This window comes from Plutella xylostella, chromosome 20 (genome assembly GCF_932276165.1).
Source record: "Plutella xylostella chromosome 20, ilPluXylo3.1, whole genome shotgun sequence".
NCBI lineage: Eukaryota > Metazoa > Arthropoda > Insecta > Lepidoptera > Plutellidae > Plutella > Plutella xylostella.
Window position 1 is genome coordinate 3,298,418 of NC_064000.1, and position 25,531 is coordinate 3,323,948.

Genomic DNA, 25,531 nt, shown 5'->3' on the forward strand with positions numbered 1-25,531 from the left:
TTTTAGGGAGAGTTCTTATTTAATGAGCGTTTTTTTTTACATCGTGATGTGTTTTTTGTGCCCTTCCTTTCGTGGAAGTTTGGTTTGTTTCGCAGAGGTTTGTTTATTTTGCCTCTTTGCATCAATTTATTTCAAATTAGGGTGCTCGACGACTGTGTATCACAGGAGGCTTACCCGAGACCGAAAAAGACAGGTTTTATGAGTTTAACCTGTATGTGTCCCAAAAAATAATTGATTCAAAAGTTATGCGGTCATTTGCAATCGAAATCAATGTTAGGAGTTTTCAGATTTCACTGAGGATATTCTAGAAAGTTTTGTAAATACGGTTTTTGTTGCCCTTTCCGTTATCTTAAACATATACATACATGACTCCACAAGATCTGCGGCTGGAGGGTTACACTAGCTTGTAAAAAAAGGGGACTCACTCTAATGCAATGGCACTACGAGGTAGGATATGGTGTCGTTAACGCCACGCTCCGAAACTTACTTTCTCGTGACCCCAAGGTTGTAAAATTATGTAGGTATTTATAATTTATTTATTTATTTATTGGACCGCCCCCAATTGGTCAGTTTTAGGTTTCAGTTTCATACATAAATATTATTCTAATTCTTAGCGTTTTTTGTTTATATTTACATACTTAGTTTAATAATTTAGTTAGTTACTAGTGCTTATTTAATTTTATCTAGTTATAAGTTTTGTGTTAAATTGTATTAGTTATATATTCATAATCTTATTAATTAAATGAATTGTCTACCATTTATTTATTTGTTTATTAGGTTCACATAATAATTGTAGTTTTACAATGTGTCCCACAAAACGGGACGGGATCGGAGTCGCTTTATACAAAACAAATTACAAATATATACATATACAAATTATAAATATGTACAAGTTACAAGTATATACCTGTGAATTTTGTTATCCAATCAAAAACCTTTTAATTGTCATCGCTATTTTTACATGTCGATGTTAAATGTTTACTGAGGTTATAAAATTATTGTAAACTCGAGTCAATTAAAGTTTTGTATACTTACTTACTATTATAAAACCTTGAATGAAGATATATCCGAACAATACAAAATATTTAATTCCTTATTTTAATTGTATGATTAAAGCAGAGGGGTATTACACATTTGTATTATGTAAGTGTGTGTGTAATATTGTGTCATGGGAATGTAGTTATAATATGCGTATTTTTACATGTGTGCCTTTGCTAACGTACCAAAATACATAATATTTATGTAGATACCTAAACATAATGAAAACTTCGTTAAAATGAAACTACACATAGATTATAAGTATAATTGCATACATAATGGCGTATAATATTATTTATAAAAGATTTACTGTCATTATCAATTCTGAATGCTATTTCGGTACATGCAGGATGTAATTTGTATCTGAATCTAATCATTGTTTCGGCATTAGGTCGAAAAATAATAATACATAGTTTAAAAGGCATTTTTTTGTTACAAAACGTAATTTTTAATCATTCGTAATCGTAATCGAGTTTTGTAACTATGTTTTTTGGAATAAAATACCATGTTGTGTCAGGGACATTTTTAACCGACTTCAAAAAAAGGAGGAGGTTCTCAATTCGTCGGGATTTTTTTTTAAAGTGAAATATAGACCGTATTTTTTATCTCAGATACTTAATTGACAGATTCTGAATCGATTGTCCGGCCAATAAATCGCGGGACAATCGTCTGTTGATGAACCGTTCAGAATCTGTCCATTTTGTATCTGAGATTGAAAAACAGACTTAGGGTCACTCTTACCAAACGCTAAACGTATATAAAACTGTTTTTTAATCAAATTTAAAATAGATTTTGTTTTGTACTAACTGACAGACGTTTGACAGGCTACTAAATACAGTTAGAGATTGGTGAAATTCCACCTTAAATTACTTCGTAAACGTCACTCTGTTTTAGATTCGCGATATTAAGGCCCTCGGCATGTAACTGCAGTCAGCGAAATACAGTGCTCCAAAATTGATAATGCGCATAGAAATCTTTGACAGATCGATTGTTTTCGATTATGTGACACATGATCTTGACTCCTATTTCTTTCGAACAAGGTGCAAAATGCAAGTGTTTTTTTAATGCTCTTACGATTTAATGATTCGGGTGTGAAGATCTGCATGTGCATTATTAATTTTGGACAAGTGTACATACATGACGGTAATCTGACTGGACTGGGCAATCCTTTTCCACGTTGACAAACCCTAGTCTAGTCTAGTTCTTCATATAATTTTTCCGTTATTTCACGTGTATTTTATCATTACCTTGTTGTTGCTGTCCTATGGTACCCCGGTGGTACAGAGGGCCTTTAAAAGCGTGCGCCACGCCGTTCTGTCCTCAGCAACCGCTCTGGCTTCCGTCCAGCTCAGGCCTTGCGCTCGCAGCTCGCCGTCCACTGTGCGCCGCCATGTGTGCACGGGGCGACCGCGTCTGCGGTGGCCGCCAGGCGGTTTCCATTCGAAGGCAATGCTCGCTTTGCTCTCGGCTCCTTTTCTGATTGTGTGGCCAATCCATCTCCATTTTCGCAATGCGATTTCTTGTTCGATGGAGGTCTGCTTACACACGTTCCACAGGTCAACGTTCCGGATTGTGTTCGGCCAGAAGATGTGGAGGATCGACCTCAGGGATTTGTTGACGAACACTTGTAATTTGTTCATCAATCCCTTAGTCACTCTCCACGTTTCACAACCGAACAGCAGAACCGATTTGACGACGGAGTTGAAAAGGGAGATTTTCACGCGACGCTTGAGCACGTTGGAGTCCCACACTGGTCTTAGTTGTGCGAAGGCAGCTTTCGCCTTATTTATTCTTGCTGCAACGTCTTCGTCCGTCCCACCTTGGTTGGTGACTGTACTGCCGAGATACACAAAACGGGATACTGTCTGTAGGCTTTCATTTTCCAGTACAAGTGGGTCGGTGTCAGTCGACTTTACGCGCATGTCCACTGTTTTTCGACGGTTAATTCGCAGGCCCATCTGGTCAGCAGTGTCTCACAGTTTCTCCAACTTTGCTTCCAGTTGGGCTAATGTTGGCGATATCAGTACAATGTCATCCGCGTAGTCGAGGTCCTCCAGGACACTTGTACCCCAACTGATGCCTTGGACATTTGTTGTCACCTCGCGCATGACGTCATCCAGCACAATAATAAATAGTAGCGGGGACAAGAGGCAACCCTGTTTTACACCGGCGGTGATATTTATTGGTAAGCCCAGCTCTTTTTCATGTATCACCCTACACGTGCTTCCCTCGTACAGGGACTGGACAATTCGGACTATGGCGCTCGGTATCCCTCTACGGTACAGGCTGGACCACAGCGCGCTCCACTTCACGGTGTCGAAGGCTTTCTCAAAATCTACGAACGCGAGATATAGTTCGGATTGCCATTCGACACACTGTTGCTGCATTTCCTTACTTATACTATATTATATCTATGTGTATGTAAGTATGTAGGTACTATGTGTATTTGTTTAATATAGGAACCTACTTATTATTTATGAAAAGGTCGACTCCATTCTATGCTTTTTTACAATTTGATCAAAGGTTTGATATAAAATTACATTATGCATGCAGTGTTTTTAATTCAGGAAGTCATATTAAAGCCAAACTTTTTGTTTATACCAGGTTTCAACTTTAATATTCAATGCTGGAGTTTTTATTTATTTGTGCGGCCTACATAGTTAACTGACGTCTTCCTGTCACTTGCAATATTTCATTATAATTATAGAAGTGTGTAAATAATTGATTCAAGTGTAAGTAATTAATTATTAGGTACTTTTTAGTGAATAGATTGAACAAGATCTTAATAAGGTAGCTTAGTATTTATGCAGCATGTTATTTTTTTTTTTGGAAGATAAATGAATGTAAATGTAACTTATATAGATAACTTTAAGCCAATTACAAATCTTCACTTCTTAATTACTAACATACAATTTACTAAGATCGTTGATATGACAGGTATAGAAAAAATAATAATATTTTAAGTTACTACTTTGGTTGCCTCGACTTACACTAACACTAATATTATGTTACTTAATTTATAAAAACCTATATAAGTATGTATATATACTATATATATACCGATATAAAAATAACAATGAAACCTAAAACTATAAGTGCCCATTACCACCAAAACGACTTTACAGCTTAGTCCATGCTGGTAAAGTAGTCTTTCGTTATTATTTTCCTTATTGCGGATGGTTTTGTACAAAAAAGATCTATGTCCAGTTCCTTGCTATTGCAGATTTCATTAAATGAGTGACTAGCCCTTATTATATACGCGTTCTGTCGGTATTGAGTGCTCACCCACGGTACGTACAAAGTCTTGCTACTTCTTCTTACCCTAGAGGGAGCCCACCACAAACAGAAAAAAAAATTCCTCAACAGCAGTATTTTACTATCGAGCCTTCAGGGCCTCTAGACCTTCTATGTAGTACGGGTTTTGCAATTTACGTAACCGAAAAAAGTTTTGGTGTTCTTCTGTCACCTACATACATTATCTGTCAAAAGTTTCATGATAGTTTCTGCTAGAGGAGCCACTTACGCGAGAAAACTGTAACTTTTATATTTTCGACAATCTATCAAACCTGTATAGTGCCACAAACTTATCTGTTCCGGTGAGAGCTAACTAAATTGATCCATATCTCATTACTTACTAATTAATTGTATATTGATATAGATTAGATGGGTTTGTTAAAACCTCAAGGGCAAATTACTACTACGGGCAAACTTAAAATCTTATAGAATGAAGAAATATTAGATATTTACGTGAGCTGTCACCGGAACAGATAAGTGTGTGGCACTGTACTAGACGTTGATGTACTTCTATAAATAAAATCACTGTGGCGCCAAAATTTCAATAAGCAACATTTTTTTCTCACTTACTTGTCATTATTCTGTGTGAGTTAACATGTCAAACTTTTTGCTTTCAAACCTCTTTGCGTCCGTCCATTAGCTAGTTTAGTTGACCTTCCCACTGCAACAGCGTATTGACTTCGTCCTTGCTGCTTAAATACAATGTTGGAGTTAATCTGAAAGGTATTTTTTGTGGTTGAAAAAGTTGTGGTCGATCTGAGACCTTTGGCTGTGTATACGTTTAAGCCGAATGTCCACCGCCGGCTAAACTAAGTTAGTTTAGCTTAGCTCGCTTAGTTTAGTTGAGCCAGTTTTTCGTACATGTCCGTCCATTGCAAATTGCAAACTATGCACTATGTATGAGATATTCGCTCAACTATACGAGCTAACCTAAACTAACTAGTTTAGCTTACGGTGGACGTTCGGCTTTATTCATATCTTCGTACTTAGGCCCGGGTCTCCTATTTACTCCGTAGGTCGCGTCAAGTGTCACCGCCGTAGGCCGCGTCACGATTCTCACTACGTCTACGCGCCAATGTCGGCGTGTGAGGGAGACCGCATCAGTACATTTCTATGGCCTGGGTCTCCTATTTACGCCGCAGGTCGCGTCCAGCGTCACGCCGTAGGCCGCGTCACGATGCTCACTATAGAAATGTACTGATGCGGTCTCCCTCACACGCCGACGTTGGCGCGTAGACGTAGTGAGAATCGTGACGCGGCCTACGGCGTGACGCTGGACGCGATCTACGGCATAAATAGGAGACCCGGGCCTTACTTGTGGTTAGATGTAGTTTCGATATACCTGTGTAACTTACGAATATTTATGTAATGTTGGTTTATTGCATCGAATAAAATGAGTTTACACTGACGCTTGCAAGCCAAGTAAACTGACAGTTCGTTATTTAAATTCGAAGAATTAGGTATATCTAATTCTAAAGCTACTGGTACACATGCTATCAATTGACATGCTGAAAAGCATGCACAGAAAGTGTAACAGTACCTTAACTCCCTTTCAAAATCAAAGTAAAAACTAAATTTAGAAAATGAAGGAATCAACCTACACAAACACAAATTAATGAAATGTCTGTCTGTTTGTTTCCAGTTCGACGAGTTCGTGCAGACGCTGCACGTGGACCCCCACTCCCCCCTGTTCCGGCTCGTCACCGACGGACAACCCCCCCTTAGGTATGTAATGTACCATGTTATTTATTTATAATATACACTTTATTGCACACAAAAACCAAATTTTACACACAAGCATTTGAAAACCGATAGGTACATAATTTACGCACAAAGGCGGACTTATTGCTAAAAAGAATTTTCTACCAGCCAACCTTTGATTGGTAGTGATCGGTTGTACCATCATATTTCATCGTCTCCTAATGTAGTCGCATAGGTAATACTGAATACACCCAAGAGCAATGAAAAAGATTCACTTACAAAATGTCGACACCAAATGGCCTGAACTTTTTTAATAAGTACATTTTATTTAAAATTTTATCAAAATAATTACTTTTTTAGTTTGTAATACATTCTGTGTAAAAAGTATCGGGACTGGATCAATAAAACACAAAATGTTTGTTATTCAATGGCGTATGTGTATCGTTTCTGAAGGAGCATACTTTGAAGGTGATAAAATAAATTTAGATAAAAACATTTTCTGTTTTATTGATCCAGTCCCGATATTTTTTACACAGAGTAGTATAATGCAGAAGGCGTCATTAAGCTTGACTTTTCCGTTTAGGTTAGTGATTTGGTGCTTTTTTCACTGGAACTTTTTCATTGATCGCGAGTGTTTTAAAAAAAAAGTGACGACTTGTACAGTGCGACAAACTTATCTGTTCCGATGAGAGTGAACTAAATTGATCAATATCTCATTACTTACTGATGAATTATATATTGATATAGATTAAATCGGTTTATTAAAACCGCAAGGGCGAATTACCATTACGATCAAACTTAAAATCTTATAGAATGAAGAAATATTACACATTTACCCGAGCTCTCATCGGAACAGATAAGTTTGTGGCACTGTAGCTACTGTTTGAATGTTAATACGGTAGCGGTTCAGTCTAAACTATGTTTAGAATCTAGATTCTAGATTGAGAGTCAAAATGTTGACATAACTTGGGGTTAATTTTCTAACCCTGGATGACGCAAGCGGTCTTGATAAGTTTATTGCCAGAACATAAATATTAAAGTCGTTAAAGCAAAAAGGCTGATTGCAGTCAAAAGTCAAAGTCAAGTTTGCAATTAATACAAGCTAATGACGGCTTTAAGGACAATTACATATTTAATAGGCAATTAAATAACAGTAAGGACATCGTTGGAGTTGAAACCTATTATTACTTCACTCACCTAATATTATTTGACAGTAAGTAATTTTCAAAAGGTATAGCTAATATCATAGACAATCGTCACTACTAATAATAATAATAGCAAGCATACAATACAATACAGTAGGTAGGTACAATACAGTAGGTAATATAATATTTTTAGGAGAAGCCGATGTGATAAAACTTTGGGTTTTCTTCTGGCTAAGATCTTTTAGAAAGAAGGAAGAAAGAAAAACTTTATTTGGCTTTATATTATAAGTAACATTAAGACAATGGCAAATTCTGTGTACTTACTTAATAAAAAATGCAAATACCTAGTTACAGATAGATTTACTACGTTACGTATGGAAATAAAGTACTTGTCTGGGTCTAAGTCTAAGGAACGAAACGTGCATAAAATTAAAAAGTTAATTTATAATGATGTGATCCTAATTAAGTAATTATAAAAAGAGTGTACACAAATAAGTCAAATTTTAAATGACAAAATCCCACGACATCTTTGAAACAATGGTACAAATATGATTATATACCCAGTCCAACAAAATAATTTGAAACTGGAAAAAATATTTACAAGGCTACCTATATAAATAAGTAGGTATAGTTAGGTACTAGAGAGGGCTTAGTGTAGGTTTTCACAGTAATGATAATTGTATGCATAATTGTAGCAAATTTGTATGGCGCTTTGCTAGTGCAACGCGTGTACCGCTAGGTGGCGACTCTCCTGCGCCATACAAATGATCGATCTGTCACATACACAATCCATTTAACTTAAAACCCTATCTCTTGATAATACCATTATCATCAGCTCGTAAACTTCACTCCAGATAATGCCTCTCACATTGGCATAGGCTGAGGGCAAGCCTTCCTTATCCAGCTACTACCGTCTGGGTTACCCCACCACACCGGTCATCGGTATTTCGGCAGATATAATAATATTTAAATATTTATTTTCAGACCAAGTACATAGTGCATAGAAAGTGTTAGTAACAATTAAGATATGGCCCACTAACCTCCCCTCCTTTTAATTCCAGACAATGTCTGCACCCAGAAGCGTGCAGTAAAGAGCTGACGCTACCCCCGTACTACGCGAGGTTCCACGATCTCCGCAAGGAGTATGTGAGGGCTTATACGTTGCGTGCGGTGGCGCAGACCCCGGGCCAGGCGCCGCCGCCGCCGCCGCCGGATCACCCCACCACGCTGCATGATATGCTGACTTGTATCCTTTTGTGAATGAATATGTGGGGATATCTCACACACAGTCATCCGACTAAAGGTCACAGCACATATAAGAAAGAAAGAAAGAAGAAAGGAAAGGCGATCCGTTTACGTTACGCTTTTAAGTGCTGTGACCATAGGCGAGGAAGAACCTTTATTACGTGTGTCGGACAGCTGATATGTCAATACACAGTTGATGTCGGTTCTGAAGCCACAACATCTAATTTTAGAGCTGTCAAACTATAAATCCTGCCAGCCAGCGAAAAAATTGTTTTACGGATACACTCTAAAACAGTAAATTTTTAAAACAAGCAATTTAAGGTATTATGACATCTCTAAAATTTGAATTTGTGCCTTCAAAATCGACATCATTGCATGATGTAGATAAACGCCATCATACGAATGTTTGCCTTGCGCGGGATTCGAGCCCGGTAACTATGGAAATCAACGGTTAAAGTGGGAAAACTATCAATACTTTCCTAATCTTCGCAACACAGATTTAGGTATACCTCCGTACGACGGTAGTAATTTCTACACAGCGGAAGCAAAAGACATGGCCAGTGTGATACAAAGGATAATTACAGATGGTAAGTTTTATACTGGTTGTTGCCAAAGTAGTATCTAGTAAGGCCCGGGTCTCCTATTTTCGCCGTAGATCGCGTCCAGCGTCACGCCGTAGGCCGCGTCATGATGCTCACTACAATCTACGCGCCAACGTCGGCGTGTGAGGGAGACCGCATCAGTACATTTCTATAGGAAGCATCGTGACGCGGCCTACGGCTTGACGATGGACACGACCTGCGGCGTAAATAGGAGATCCGGTTCTACCTTTTTTGGCATAAGATTTTTTTGCCTAATCTCGTATTGCATAGCAACGTTTGGTCAAAGTCTCGTTACGCCGAAAATCGTATGGCATAAATCTCGTTTAGTAAAATGTTATTTCGCATAACATTGTTTAGCCTAATAATGGTATGGCCAAATCTTGAATAGCCTAATAATGCTATGGCATAGGTTTATACAAAGTAATAATATTCGTTTGGCTTTAACTTTGACGGAGCGTCTCCCTACATAGCGCAAACTGGTGCCTTGTATTGTTTCCGCTGTTTGGAAAACGCTCCGCTCCGCTTCGCTGCGCTCCGCTTTGGTTTTGATGAATATGTGCACCTCACACGCTCCTCCTCGCTTTGCTCGTCGTCGCACCTATTTGTAGGTTTCGATCTCATGGGGTTTGTAATAATTATATTGGTCGACGAACATAAATTTGAGCAAACGAAACTTAGGTGTTTAAAGATTGTGCCTAAAGAGTTTTAGACGAAACGAGCCTTATGCCACATAAGTCTTGGCAAAGTGATGGTTCGGCCAAAAAAATTTAGACCATACGAGTTATGCGAAATGAGTTTTGGTCAATAAAGATTATGCCAGATGAGCGGAACCCAGGAGATCCAGGCCTAAGCCGAAAGAGCATGGCGCACGGGGCGCAAGACGTGACAAAAGTTCTACGTCACGTTCACTATCGTGAGAGAGCCTATTGTCACGTCTTGATATGTATTGCACCCCGTGCTAGCCCTTCAGTTTACTATTTGCAATTTGCTGTGTTGCACCCTGTATTTTATTTAACACGTTATTTGTTACAACTAGTTATAACGCAATCAATATAAGTACTAACAAAATAATATTATTATAAAAAAGCAGTTTATACAATGTAAAATATTGTCATTTCTAATCAAATATTTTGGTTAGTAATTTTGTGTTATAATTTCAGGTTTCCGGTTAGAACTGCCAGAGACAATCGACTTAGTTTTAGAAACTGGAATTTGGTAAGTTTTTAACTTAACGTTTTTTATAGTTTTATTTATTTACACTTTATTGTACACAAAAATAGACAAGTTACAAAACACGGGTTTAAAGACAGTTTTATATTACTACTTATTTTCTAGATAGGAACTCTTTCATAAACATAAATAAGTAATTTCAGTATATTTAATCCCTGTAGAGTATTTTTCAAAGCGCCTACTGCATCGCCTATGTTTACGTCGATGTATTGTGGCAATTCAGGCGCTTTATGGAGGCAGTTCAGTGTTATGATTTATTAACCGACTTCAAAAAAAGGAGGAGGTTCTCAATTCGTCGGGATCTTTTTTTTATATTTTTTTTATGTATGTTCACCGATTACTCCGCCGTTTATGGACCGATTTTGAAAATTATTTTTTTGATGTATTGTGTTGAGCTTCCAGGTGGTCCAAATTTTTTTTCAGAATTTTATCTCACCCCCAAGAGTGGGTAAAGGGGTATAAACAGGGTATTAATTTCCATTTTGGGCACCTATTAACCGATTCTAATGAAATTTAGAACGTAAATATAGTTCTTATAACAAAAAAATATGATGGTGACCTTGAGCTGATCTGATGATGGAAACGGAAGGAACTCCTCAACGGTATATAGCAACTACCTCGTGTTTAGGCTTGAATGATTCATCATTCATTTGCATCTTACTTTTGATTGAATATTATTGAAAATTAACTTAACAGAACAGCTGCAACAACAAGTAGCTCTCATGCATGAAAGTTTTAAAAGGAAAGGAATGAAAGTGAATGTTAGTAAGACGAAAGTGATGGTGTTTGAAAGAGATGAAGAGGTAACTGAATGTGAGATCACGATCGAGAACGAAAGAGTGGAGCAAGTGAATGAGTTTGTATATTTGGGTAGTCTGTTTACGAGGGATGGGAAATGTGAGGGGGATATTGAAAGAAGAGTGAAAGCGGGAAATAAAGTGAATGGGGCCTTGCACTCTTTCATGAGGAGTCAAAGCGTGTCTCAAAAGGCTCGTTTGGCTGTTCATGGGGGAGTGTTGGTCCCTACGCTAATGTATGGAAGTGAAAGCTGGGTCTGGCAGAAGAAGAATGAAAGTAGGGTAAATGCTGTTGAGATGCGCTCTCTAAGAAGTATGTGTGGACTGAAACTGAATGATAGGATAAGGAATAGTATTATAAGAGAGCGAGTTGGAGTAAAAGAAGACGTAGTGACCAAAATTGAAAAAGGAATGTTGAGATGGTTTGGTCACATTGAAAGGATGGATGAAAGAAGACTCACGAAAGAAATTTACTGTGCAGAGATGAATGGTTGTGTCGGTAGAGGACGTCCTAGGCGAAAGTATGTCGACCAGATAGGCGACATACTCAAGAAGAGCCAAATTAGGAGTTTCCGAAACCGACGTGCGTGTATGAAGAGACTAATGAATGTTGAGGAAGCGAAAGAAGTATGTCAGGATCGTGGCACGTGGAGATCCATAGTCTCTGCCTACCCCTCTGGGAGACAGGCGTGAGTATATGTATGTATGTATGTAACTAAAAACAATAAAATAAAATAATAATTTAAAAGATTAAAAAACCGACTTCAAAAAACCACTAAAATGTAAGAAATAATTTACATAATTTACATTATTTCTTACATTTTAGTGGTTTTTTGAAGTCGGTTTTTTAATTTTTTAAATTATTTTAATTTTTTGATGATTTCATTGAATTCAGACCTTGTAGTCTAGTCACTATTCGCTACATAGTAGGTATTATACAGTTGTCATAAAGTTATTTACCGTGTGCATATTCGATTTCTGAAGCGTTTTTTAATTTTATCTAAGCTTTTTTCCGTTGTTTTACTACTTTTGGATCCATCCTAAGACTTGACCAACTAAAGTTTTCTTATCTGACTGACAAATCTTTTTGCCACGGTGACAAAACCTATAGTCTAGGTCGAGTGTTTTTCACCGACACTTTAAGCATTAAAAGGCATACAGATACAATGTCAAACTCATAGCAGCACTCAAATCTCAGAATACTTGGAAACAAATAACACAAGTGCGTGCAAAAATTATACCTGTAATGCGATTCCTCACACTTAAAACGATTTTTTTTCAAATATTACCTCTACGACTTCAGTGTTTACAGTTTAAAATTGCTTGTCCCCGGTAAAGGTCTTGTTGGAAATGTTAGATAGTGTTATGTGCTTTATTCTGAAGGGTATAGAGATCGGAATTGAATGGGAAATGTTTGTGAAGTGTGTTCGCACTTCGAACCTAAGTTGACGAAGCAACCCTGTACCACGAATCTGTGACAATCTTTTGGGACTGTGTCGTTTAGTATGGGACTTTGAGATATTATTAAGTACTGTGTACAACACCTTTAGGAGTCTTTAGGTATAATAACATAAATAATTGTAAACCGTTATAAAGGACATCACCATATTTTGACAATACCTATTGAAAAAAAAAGTTAAGTATCTCTAGCTAAACACCTAAAAACGAGCTTATTAAAAAACTACTACATAGTTACCATATAGATATATAATGAGATAAAAATCTAGAATCAAATAGAAAAAAAAGCAATACTTCCATACCCGGAAAAATTAATATCATGAAATTAAATGCGTACCGAAGATTCCGCTGTAGTTTCATAATACAGGGGAAGGGTAGGGTAGAAGTCGCAGGCGCAGCATAAAAGATATGTCACCAACATGTGTTACCGTTTTCTTAAGAAACCTACCCTTTTAGTAGAGAATAATAAATAAAAAATAGATAGGTATACTTATGTTTGTTTATTCTGTTAAAAACCCAAATTTAAAAGAAGACGCTTAGGTAGGTACTTACTTCTTCTTAGCCTATCGGTGAAAAACATTAGAATCAATTACTGAAGGGGTTTGTCACCTAAGTAAAAGGATAAATGGATAGCCAGCCTGATAAATGGAAAGAAATCTTTGTTTTAGGCCATTCGATAAGTTTTTTAAGTTATTAGTGTAACGTTATAATTATAATTATCCTACGTTAATAAACCACTAATTGATTAGAAAGATTAGTCCTTAGAGAACGAGCATACAACTATCAACCTCCCTGTGCCGAGATAAGATGATAAGCTGTAGAATTAAATATAATAATCCGATTAGTGCAGTAGTAGGTATAATATCAGTAGAATCGCATATTTTTTACTGGCAACACTATCGGTAGGGCATCTCATTAGTTCTCTAACCACGGCGCAAGAAGGCGGTCTATCTAAACGTTCGCGTTCGAATTTCAAAAGTCGCCACGCTTATCGCGAAGTGAACGCCTTGGAGCAGCAATAAAAATAAAATTAAAAACATTACTTTTTCGATAAGGTGCAAGGAGTTCGAATATTTTGTTGGTGGTTTAGTTCAGTGCTTTGGCGCTTTTATCGCCAGCCAGCAACTTTCAGATAAGGAGGTGAGTTACTGATAACTTGGAGATGATTAGCTTCTTACGGACGGAGTGTGAAACGCTTATTCTGATATTTATATTTTGTCTCGGGTTTATTTTCCTGCGAGACAATTCCTTCACACCTTCCTACATGTTTTACCTATACCTATAGACAATTTCTTCACACCTTCCTACATGTTTGTATTACCTAGCTATCCTTAAGGTGTATCTCCATATTATTATGTTATTTAATGTAAATGTTTAGAATACTTAAGTAGGTATATACAAATTTTGCATTTACAAAAACAACTTAAACTATTAGGTTTAGCATCTTTGAATGATGTTTATTTGGTTGGCTACCTAAATCAGCTAATCCTATATTGAGAACCATGTGAAAAAAAGCAATATAATCACGTATTAATATGTAGGTATTAACTAAAAGTAAAGAGGCAAAATTAGCTTGCATAAGCGTCTTAGCCAGACTTAGGTAAAAAGGTCGCCAGCAACTCGTTAGGCGTAGGTTAAGTACCTACGCTTACGATTTTTTTAGGTATCTTCATAAGTAGCTAGCTGCTGTAAGGGGAATGCGGATACTAACTTTTTAAACTAGCTGAAACACAACTTCACTCGATGTCTCGCAAAAGTAGTAAAAAATCGAGTGGATGTTTGGAACTAAAGACACTTACCAAAACGAGCGACTGTTGTGAAACGAATAGCCGTACTAAGAAATCTAGGTACCTACCTAGAGTAGTCTGCTTCACTGCTACCTATCCATGGAGTGCAGGATTCGATTCCTTGTTAAATTTAACCTAACCGATAAAGTTTAATATCACTCGATTACTCGGCTTTTTCTCCTTCCGTCTAAAGGTTGTCTGGTAGACATTGCTATAAGCAGTGCAATTTGTACTGTTTTGCACTTGCATTTAAATAAACGATAATTTCATCGATTCTTAATAAATACAGGGTGTTGATAAAAGGGTATACTAAGCCGAAACCAGCATGTGCAGCATGTTATATCTAAGCCCGAAACTGAAATCAGAATATCAAAATTCATGAAAAAAATACATTTTCCATAGAAACTTAGTTGGTCACGTGACTTATTTACTATGGAGAAGGTTTTTTTTTTCACTGTGGGGGTGTAAGTAAGTACGTGCACCCGGCTTTTTCAAATGTAACCTTTGTGAATATCGTATCGAAAACCGTAGTTCTTGCCTACCGTAGTCAATTTATGGCGGAAATTTCCAGGGCACAGTTTGACCTTAGATGTCGTGATTTAGTAAACAACTTACCGAATCAATTTTCTGTAAAATGATGTTGACGTCTAACTTATCATCATACAGTATACTTAATATGCTGTAGATGAATATGAACATTTATCTATATCTGCCGAAGAACCGATAGGTTGATAGGGAAGCATATACAGTAAAACCTGGAACAGAAACCTCTACATCGGGGACTCGAGTGGAGACCACGAACAGGCAGACGCAGCGTGGGACGCCCTCCTGCCCGCTGGACCGACGACCTTAGGCGGGTAGCCGGTAGTGGCAGGATGAGGACCGAGTGTTGTGGCGCTCCTTGGGGGAGGCTATGCCCAGCAGTAAATGATTATTGGCTTATGATGATGACATCGGTGACTCTTTCTGAGTTCCTGGCACTTTATAGTGGGACAAAGCAAACTCTATAACTGGAATCTATCTTTCAATGTAATGGTGTCGTCTGGATTAACAGCTGCTTAGCTACAATTATCATTACGACCCATTACGTCCCCACTGCTGGGGCACGGGTCTCCTTCCAATGAAGGAAGAGTTTAGGCCTAGTCCACCACGCTGGCCAAGTGCGGGTTGGTGGTCGCTTAGCTACAATACAGTAGAATAAATGTAAATTGCAGTTGATAAGTGTCAACTTTGCAACGTAGCGCCAATGATTACATTAAATGTATTACATATTTATCTAAATGAGCTGTGTTTACAAATCCATTCGTATCAACTGTTTCTAATGATCTACAGACTAATGTCGATGAGCGATGCCTTTCAACCAACCTTGGGATATCATAAGAACTTATAAATATAGGTACTTATGTAAGAAGATACAAGACCTATCTAACTATTGGTCATCATAGCGACCCATCACGGCCCCACTGCTGGAGCACGGGTCTCCTTCCAATGAAGGTAGGGTTTTTGGCCTAGTCGGTATAACTATTGGTCAAAAACGATGAATTATAAAAACATGAAAATTAATTGCGTATACTGTAGGTATATATTAATATTTTGTTACGTCCAAATCAATGAAAGTCACAACTTATTCCTACACCCCCGAGCAATGAAAAAGTTCCAGTGACTTAGCAACTTTTTCATTGCTCGCACACACCATATTTTTGACACACAGACACTTTTTTATACCAGTTAATCCAGTTATATAGCCCTAGCAGACATTTATCTATGTACCTACAATCAAAATACCAAATACCTATTCAAAACTCTTAACATAAAATACAAGTTATAAGATTGACCTAGGTTATCTAACTCCAGTGCCATCCATTCGATTATATTATTGTCTTGTTAAGCAAATAACCATCGGTTATCTTTAAATGAAATGCTCATGACATTCCCACAACAAAATGCCGCAAGACCATTGTTCGGGCGGTGTTATTAACTCACTATCGACAGACTGAGGTCACATAATACCACATTTACAACGTTGAAGAATGTATGGAGTACTAACTGTTCCCGCGAGCTTCGCTTCGCCTTAAAAAGTTTTCCCGTGGGAATTCCGGGATAAAAAGTAGCCTATTTTCTTTATCAGGGTCTAGACCATATGTATGCCAAATTTCATTCAAATCCGTTCAGTAGTTTTGGCGTGAAAGAGTAACAGACAGACAGACAGACTGATACAGTTACTTTCGCATTTATAATATTAGTTAGGATGAATCCACTTGTCTTGTCATTTGTAATGTAAGTTAAGACAAATAACTGTAGCTAGATAAATGTATAATTTAGGGCGTTATTCAAATCAGATATTTACTTAAAAGTGTAGACGCATTTAAAATTACAATTCTTAACCATTTTTGAGTTTCAAGTTTTACGACGGATGTGCGAGTCAAGTTCAGCGGCCGAAAGCACTTTTCTACAGTCCAAATAAAGATGGACCACCGTCCCCCCTTTTAGTACTTTAATGTGGAGGCCAGCGGGGAAAGGTATATTTAAAGGAAGGTCTAAGTATAGTGGTCAACGTGTTTACGTTCATAAGTTTATGCAACACTGCAGAAAATTGCATATGGTTGTGTGCCTATGCGCTTACAGTTCGAAGAATTGTTGCTAGATTAGTTTACATTTTATTATGATATTCTAGGTATGATTTTTATCGACGTTTAATATGGAGGTCAGTAGGTCTAGTACAGGTTTGACAGATTGTCGAAAACTATAAAAGTTTCAGTTTTCTCGCATACAAAGTGGCATACTCGTTCTAGATTTAAGTAAATTGCAATACTCGTACTAGAGGCTCAGTACACTACATACGTTGTATTCATACGTTAGTACCAAAATATAGTTCTGTGAAAATAAGTATCAATCGTATCACCTTCTTGTTGTATTAAACGAACGTACCGATTGCAATACAGCGCCGTTTTTGGCGAGTAACCCTTCTGTACCTAATATACGTCTATACACCCGGGCCTCTAGTACGGGATTTGCTATTTTTGAAAACTAAAAACGTTTACGTTTTCTCCTGTCATCTGCATACATTATCTGTCAAAAGTTTCATGATAGTTTCCGGTACCGGCGCCAGTTAGTGTGCGGGAAAACGTAAACTTTTTTAGTTTTCGCCAAACTATCAAACCTGTACTAGACCTACAGGGGCAGTCAGCGATTGACAACTAAGTAATCTGATTGGTTCCCACCTTCCACCAAAGAAACTAGACACGCACACAAAGAAGAAGGTAATAAGTGTATACGCAACTTGTTTTTATTTTACTAAAATGAATGGTGCAATTAGACAATAAAATAGTTTTTTTTTGGGAAAAGTTTTAGGCATCTATCACACGATTAACTTTTACACTTATCTATTTAATTCCTTAAAGATAAGCAGCCCGTATCGCGTAATGTTATAATTAGTGTCAACTCTTATCTGTGTAACTTATTCCACTCCATAGCTTCTGGAGTTGAAATCCGTATTGTACAAATAAATGCAATTTTGTGCGGTTTCCGTGATCATAAATCATTATAATATGAACTCTGCTAGTTAGCGGTGATTTTTCTTATGTATCTACATTGTACAGTCAGTCAAGAAAACAGTAGGATACTATCACATTTGAAAATAAAAAATATTTCATGTACTTACACGCTCTAAAGTCTGTTTTTAAATTCACATACCAAATTGACAGATTCTGAACGGTTCGTCAAGTCGTTTATCCCACGATTAAGTGACGTATCGTTATAAAACGTCCATAACTTACTTATATCTTTTGCTGACTGTTCGTTTAGTACCTATCATACTAAATGATTGTACTGTAGCTAAGTATTACCACATATTTTCTTGAACATGTGTTTTTTGTGTTGTTTCAGCTCAAAAGACGATGAAATAGACAACAATTGCATAGTGCGAGCTCGCGGGCTGCCGTGGCAGTCTTCAGACCAGGACATCGCCAAGTTCTTCCGGGGACTCAATGTTGCCAAGTGAGTACAATTACCTATACATAATGTATTTCGAACATCAAGAGATACGAATAAAAGCAGGGGAGACTAGTTATTTGGTGGAAACCTGTCTACCTAATCCTTCCACCTCGGTGATTTAACTCAAAATAATAGTGTATGGACTACCAAATCTCGTTTTTGTTATCGTTATCGCTAGGAAAAACCTATCTTTTCCACGCGAGTCTCGCCTTTAGAGGGTAATGGACAACATTTCATTTTCTTTACCCTATATTTTTATTAGCTATTCCGAAAGTTTATAGAAAATTAGTGGACCCGTATTTTTTTATTTTGTATATACATTAATTCTTGCGTGTTATTTTTAACTTTACAGTTAATTATTTTAAAACCGGAAATGACGTCACATATTAGGCTCAATTTTTATTTTTGTCTATTGCCGGAGTCTCGAAAAAAAACATAAATGACACTGACAAGTGACATTTAAACTTTGTTTACATGCCAACCAACAAATGGGTCATTTTCAAATGACATTGATATTTCTGATGATGGAAAGTAGGTACTTATCATGTAAAAAAATAAGCAGAAGCATTTTTTCAACTGTGTAGGCGGTGGCATGCTCTGGGACATATTATATAGAGGTCATCTCTTAATAATAAATAAAAAAAATAGTCAGAAAGTGTCAGAACAGAATTAATGAAAATGACCCAAATAAACAACAACGTCACGATAAAACGTCAACGTCAATCAAAAATGAAAGTGACAGTTACTTTGTTTTTAAATCTATGGGCTTTGATCATCAATATGCATCGCACCTGATGCATGACGTCATCAGCACTTTTTTACTATTTTATGATTTTCTCGAAAATGATACATCCAAAAAATACAAATACATTTTTTTTGTGGCCTTTAGAGCTAAATCTCGAAATGGTTTTCGATTTATAGCAGCTTTAGTTTTTTGAAATGTTGTCCATTCCGGGATAAAAAGTATTCAAATCTCCTCTTTATAATATACACATAGCTTGAGAATAGAATATAATATTGCTCTATTGATAAATAAAATACAAGCGGGTCAGTGCACCAGAACAGAATGCCCTGTCACGGGGCGAAAACCGCTCACGAAACCGCGCGATGTCACTTCTTGCGCCCCATGCTAGGCTAGTTGAAGAGTTCTATAACCTTGCCGTTTATCCTCAGGGGTGGAGTAGCCCTGTGCCTGTCCCCACAAGGCAGACGGAACGGGGAGGCTCTAGTGCGGTTCATCTCACAGGAACACAGAGACATGGCGCTCAAACGACACAAGCACCACATCGGACCGCGGTATATTGAGGTGAGATTTACGCGCTATAAGTTTAACGTCTCTATGTGTTGTGTATCTGTCTATAATGTCTGTAATGAAGCTCCCAAATAGCTCAACCGATTCTTAGTTCTTGAGATGATTTAGCTCACTCGAATGGAACCTTTGGACCACGCTACTGCGAGTTAGTAGTAGTGTGACATCTAGAAAACTATAAAAATATGAAAATAACAACTAAGTACAACTACGGATTTCCGATGTACAGTTTCCAAATTTCTGCATAATTTAGTTTTCATTTACCAGAAAGATATCGATTTATCTTCTTTACGATCTATCATTTACCCCTCAAACCCCTCCCCTGCAGGTATACCGTGCAAGCGGCGAAGACTTCCTCTCAGTAGCAGGTGGCGCCACCTGTGAGGCGGCCGCGTTCCTGTCGCGAGGCGCGCAGGTCATTGTGCGCATGCGCGGGCTCCCGTATGACGCCACTCCGCAGCAAGTCGTGAGTACAGAAGCACGTGTTGTGTGTTAGAGCGTAAGATTGGCGACGAGGATGTGTTTTGCAAAAGTTGTACATAGAGCTAAATTTGTTAAGAATCTTCACCTAAGTTGGTCGAATGAGTTTAGATGCTTTTACGCTGAGTTGCACAAATAAACTTTTAGCTCATGTGTATCTTATATTTATGTATTGCAGCCTTACTCAGACATTATACGGATTGAAAGAGTCAATCATAGATTTAATGCCGACATTAGCTTAAAGTACCTCCGTGCAACTCATCATCAGTTACATGCATTTTTTTAGTACATACATGACAAAATTATTATCGTTATGAAATATATTTTCTAGCCCCTAATCCCCCTCTTTTATAGTCAATAAAAAAAGTATTATTAATCCACAGTTGGAATTCTTCACCACGGGCGACGAGCCGGTGCAAGTGCTCGACGGGTCAGAAGGCGTGTTGTTCGTTCGTCGAGCCGACGGCCGCGCCACTGGAGACGCCTTCGTGTTGTTCTCCAAGGAAGAGGACTCGCCCAAAGCGCTGTCGAGGCACCGGAAGCTGATAGGCAGCCGGTATATAGAGCTCTTCCGGTCTACTACTGCTGAGGTGCAGCAGGTATGTGTTACGGAGTAGTTTGAGTCATAAATACGGCAGAGTTCATAGAAAGAACAGAACAGTGGCTACCAGTGATATAAAATACATGCTGTCTCTTTCAAAAAAATAATAACAGAGAGTGACAGCATGTATTTTATCTCACAGGTAGCCATTAACCAGACATTGTGAAACAAGGCCTTAATATAAGTAATTGCAACTAAAATAAGACCTAACCTAACTAATACCTACACCGAATTTATACGAACATACATAATATTTAATTATCTCTTACTTATACACGCTTCCGAATGCAAAAATGTAATTTGATCAACATGTGGCCTCACGCTTATCTACCGATTTATAATTGGCCTTATCTTAAATGAAAAAAATGCTTACTTACCTATATTTCAAATATCTTGCCAATGTTTTTCCATAACAACGCACAGAGCGATGTAATAACCTTATCAGAATTTTATGACCCACTTTTAATGCGAATTCACTTTACTTATCAAAGTTGTGGTCAAGAAATTGCAGATTTCAGATCATTTCTTGGAGAATAAAGCTACCGTGCTATGTACAATGATATTTCAAGATATTACTCGTAATTTATTATACTTACTGCAATGCCTATAACCTTACATAATATACACTTATCACCCCCTTTTCCTTTGTGGAAATGAAAAAAATGCTCTCTACCTTTGTAGGGTAGTTACGTATAAATTGACTTTAATCATGGCATGGAGCTGACGTATTTGAACAATTTTTGACATGCCACAGACACTGCACCAAACAGTTTGCAACCAAACTGAACAAAAGTTTGAAAACACATCTGTTATAATGTTTGGAAACAATCACCACCGTTGCAGTGTTTTAAAACAAATATTGAACAGCCGTCTTACTTTACTGAACTTGGTCTAATTGTAAACTAAGACCACACCATACATAACCTACCTACATACCTGCATGTCTTCCCACACACTTTTATTTCAGTAATTAGATTATTTTAAATAACTTAGGTACTTTTTATAAGCTGTTTATGTAATGGCTGAATATACTCATAACTCATAACATAACCTTAAGTTTCCCGCCTATTGTAGTACATATTAGGTATTACTCAGTACAATGCTAGTACAATACGTATATTTCAATGGTATTACTACGTACAAAGAGCCATAATCATAAATATAATAGAATGGGCTTCGAATGAAATTATATTTTTATGTTACAAGCTGCCCTAGCGGACTCATGGCTATTGAGGTAAGTGTTCGTAAGCGATACCTAATCATGATTTATCGTGTGTTTCATACGAAAATTACGCTGTAGTTGAAATTGCACTTCGTTTGATAATGGTTTGGCATGTGATGGTCAAGGAATAGGTTTAGTATCAAGGCTACTATGCTAAAGGTGACATTGTTTTGCTTACCTACTATTTGTATGGCCACAGGGCTGAACTGAGGCAATACATCCTGTTATCGATTTTCCCATTTAGCCACTACTAAGCCAGGCAGCGGGCAGGAGGATGTCCCACGCTACGTTTGAGAGAACTTCATTAACGGAGTATGCGTTGAATGGTTTAAGCGGCAGGTTTTTGTTGTAAAATGATGTACCTATTATAATAAGCTTTTGGAAAATAAAAGAAATAACGGTTTCCCAACTCTATACAGGGTAAACCTAGATTTCGGCTAAGTATTCAACACCTTGTATAGTAGCTTAATTACTTATGTAAGTCCGAAAATATTAAAGCTAATAAAGAACATCAAAAATTGATATAGGTACTTTTATGTTTATGTATACTTAAACACATTAAATACCCTCTGGAAATATATTTGACAACTTATTAGTCAAGTCAAAATAAGCTTGCATTTAATTAGGCAAATTATTAATTTATATCCCAATCCCAACACCTACTTAGATAAAGATGTGTATTATGTCTATGTTATCAGCTGAGCAACCCAATGTTTATGTCAACTTATAACAACAATTTCTTAGTTTACCTAAGTGTTCCTAGCTACATAGGTACCTACTATATACGTTATAAGATTCATATAGATTTCTGAATGATGTTTAGAAGTCGTCACCACTTCGATGCTAACAATAATACTTAATTATGGCCGATTATCGGTAGGTACTTACCTAAGGTTACCTACTGGGCCAGAGATGACATACAGAATATCGATGACTGCAGTTACATCATGAGATAGAAGGAACGCCAATTTCGAAATACCTTTTCCTTATCATATACTTAATAAGTAATAAGTTAGTAGTTTTCAACCAAAATGGATAAATCTTTTAGTAATACCTACAAAACAAAATACCCCACAGACAACGATTGTCCCTAAACGGAAACGGATCTCCACGCGAACCGACTCTTCCGTGGAGATCTGGCTCGCCTTAACCCGAACGCGAGCCTGCTCCTGTACACCTGCCTGGCTCGGCTCGCGCTAGTACGGTCAGGTGCAGAGAAACCTGACCCCCCTCTCATACTAACCATGCTTCTGAGGGGGGTCAGGTTTATCTGCCCCTTATATTGTACGTGCCGTTTAACCGCACCTCATACCTACGCCTGTGAATAGACTATCAAAGATTACCCTATACTTTCTCAAACTACCATCCTTTTTACCAATAAATCCCGAAGAATGATTGTAATGTTTTTCTTCAAAGCCACTAAAACACTAAACCCACATCCTCACTATTATTCCCAGGTCCTCAACCGCTCGCTAGAAACCCGCTCCTCATCGTCCAGCACGCCGGCCGCGGCGCCGCAGGAGGGGCTGCTGCCGGTGGCGCTGGTGCCGCAGCACGTCATCACCTCGGGGACGGCTAAAGACTGCGTCCGGCTGCGCGGGCTGCCGTATGAGGCTCAGGTTAGTGTTGATAACCCCTACCGGAGAGTTACTCTATCTATACTGATAGATAACGAACGAACGGGACCCGTCGTACAATCGGCATGTTTAAAACAACGAGTCGTTGCTCGAGTAGCAGCACTCTTTCTTTCCTTCTCAACCGCTCGCTGGAGTATGCACATGCACACCCTCGTCCAGTAGGGTTACCACAAACGAACATTAGCAATTAACAATCCTCTAGCATCGTCGCTGTATGGATAAGGATATGCCGGATGTTCGACAGGCGGGCGACGCTTATGGATTGTTGATTGCTGATGCGTCGGTGGTGATATTCTATTCTGCGAAGGGGCGAAGTTCCTGTACCTTGCTCTCTCGAGTGGAACCTCTGGTGGTGGTAGCGACAGGAGGGGCTGCTGCCGGTGGCGCTGGTGCCGCAGCACGTCATCACCTCGGGCACGGCTAAAGACTGCGCCCGGCTGCGAGGACTGCCGTATGAGGCTCAGGTGTGTTAACCCTACAGGAGAGTTACTCTATTCTGACGAAAAACTAACTAACGAGAGCTGTAGTGCATTCAGTACGTTTAATACAACGAGTCATCATATAGAGTGACCCCCAAGTTCCCGAAGAGCTCAATCAAGACCCGCACATCCTCGTCCAGGGGGGTTACCACTTTACCACCACCGACGCATTAGGCATTAGCAATCAACATAGATCTGCCGGATAAACAGGCGCTGCTTATAGATTGTTAATTGGTAATATGTCGGTGGTGGTAAGGTAGCGGCTGGAGGGTGCTGCCGGGTCCAGCGCCCGGCAGCCTATCGTATGCAGACGTATCGTAGGCAGGACCGTCTGTATACGATAGGTATACAGACCAGGGGGATAGGTATACCTTGTAGTAATCATCTTGTAGTATAACGAAGGTACTGGGTTATAGACGCGTGTACGGGTTGTGGTGTAAGTACCTTGAAAACTGAGTTGGATAATGTTGAAAACTAAGAAGCTGATGAAGTTGCTGACCACTACTAATAAGTATGTCTTATCTAATGTTATGATTTATTTGTTTGTTTCCAGGTGGAGCACATCCTGACATTCCTGGACGAATTCGCCAAGAACATCGTGGTGCAGGGGGTCCACATGGTGTACAATGCTCAGGTATCCTTTATAATACTATTTGTATTTATCTACCTCTAAGTACTACTTATACCATTACCAGTTAGAAGCCTATTTGAATCGGTATAGTTATTAAAACAGTTAATTCCGCACCGGGTTTTGTTGTGTTGCTTGAAACACATTCTTTATTAATACTATGTTTGTGGTCAGGTTTTAGACAAAGTGACCCACAATGAAAATATATTCTACAATGAATTGGCAAAACGCATTGTTGCAATTTGCAAAATTTAAGTTTGATCTAATCAGCACACCAGGGACTAGTACGGGATTTGCTATTTTTGAAAACTAAAAAAGTTTACGTTTTCCCCTATCATCTGCATACATTATCTGTGAAAAGTTTCATGATAGTTTCCGCAAGAGGCGCCACTTAGTAAGCGAGAAAATGTAAACTTTTATAGTTTTCGCCAAACTATGAAACCTGTACTAGACCCCCAGAGCTACTGCCATCTAGCATCCCCTTCACGTAACTATTAAGCATTATGTGACCACAATTACTACTTCCCTCTCAGGGTCACCCGAGCGGCGAGGCGTTCATCCAGATGGACAGCGAGACCAGTGCCTTCCTCTGCGCTCAGCAGAAGCACAACCGCTACATGACCTTCGGCAAGAAGCAGCGGTACATCGAGGTATGTCTTTTTCTTTCCTGTGCTGATACTTCCAATCATTCCGTCTCTCTCTAGACTTGAAGAATAATTTTTGAGCTGCCTTTTCAGTCAGAAAACAGACGCGCGCAAATTGCCTATCAAGGTGAGCGCAAAACTAGCAAACTATGAAGGGCTAGTAGGTACGTGACAAAAGTTCTAGTAGCGGTCGCTCTTGAGGCTGCGCAATGCAAAACTTATGTCACGTCTTAAATGGGAC

General features: G+C 38.3%; 1 protein-coding gene across 4 annotated transcripts in view; it reads left to right on the forward strand.

Annotated features, from left to right (window-relative positions):
• The window catches only part of LOC105388868 (RNA-binding protein fusilli), a 75,906-nt gene that overhangs the window by 41,776 nt on the left and 8,599 nt on the right, over positions 1–25,531 (forward strand). For 3 of the 4 annotated variants that reach the window (XM_048628312.1, XM_048628315.1, XM_048628314.1), the window contains exons 3-13: positions 5,975–6,057; positions 8,240–8,424; positions 8,921–9,010; positions 10,186–10,240; positions 18,183–18,293; positions 19,464–19,596; positions 19,928–20,065; positions 20,463–20,678; positions 23,360–23,521; positions 24,572–24,652; positions 25,180–25,296. In XM_048628312.1, the coding sequence (XP_048484269.1) occupies positions 5,975–6,057; positions 8,240–8,424; positions 8,921–9,010; positions 10,186–10,240; positions 18,183–18,293; positions 19,464–19,596; positions 19,928–20,065; positions 20,463–20,678; positions 23,360–23,521; positions 24,572–24,652; positions 25,180–25,296 (1,371 nt within the window). Of the gene's footprint in view, positions 1–5,974; positions 6,058–8,239; positions 8,425–8,920; positions 9,011–10,185; positions 10,241–18,182; positions 18,294–19,463; positions 19,597–19,927; positions 20,066–20,462; positions 20,679–23,359; positions 23,522–23,928; positions 24,004–24,571; positions 24,653–25,179; positions 25,297–25,531 lie in introns of all 4 variants that reach the window. The other variant, XM_048628313.1, reaches the window with a different exon arrangement.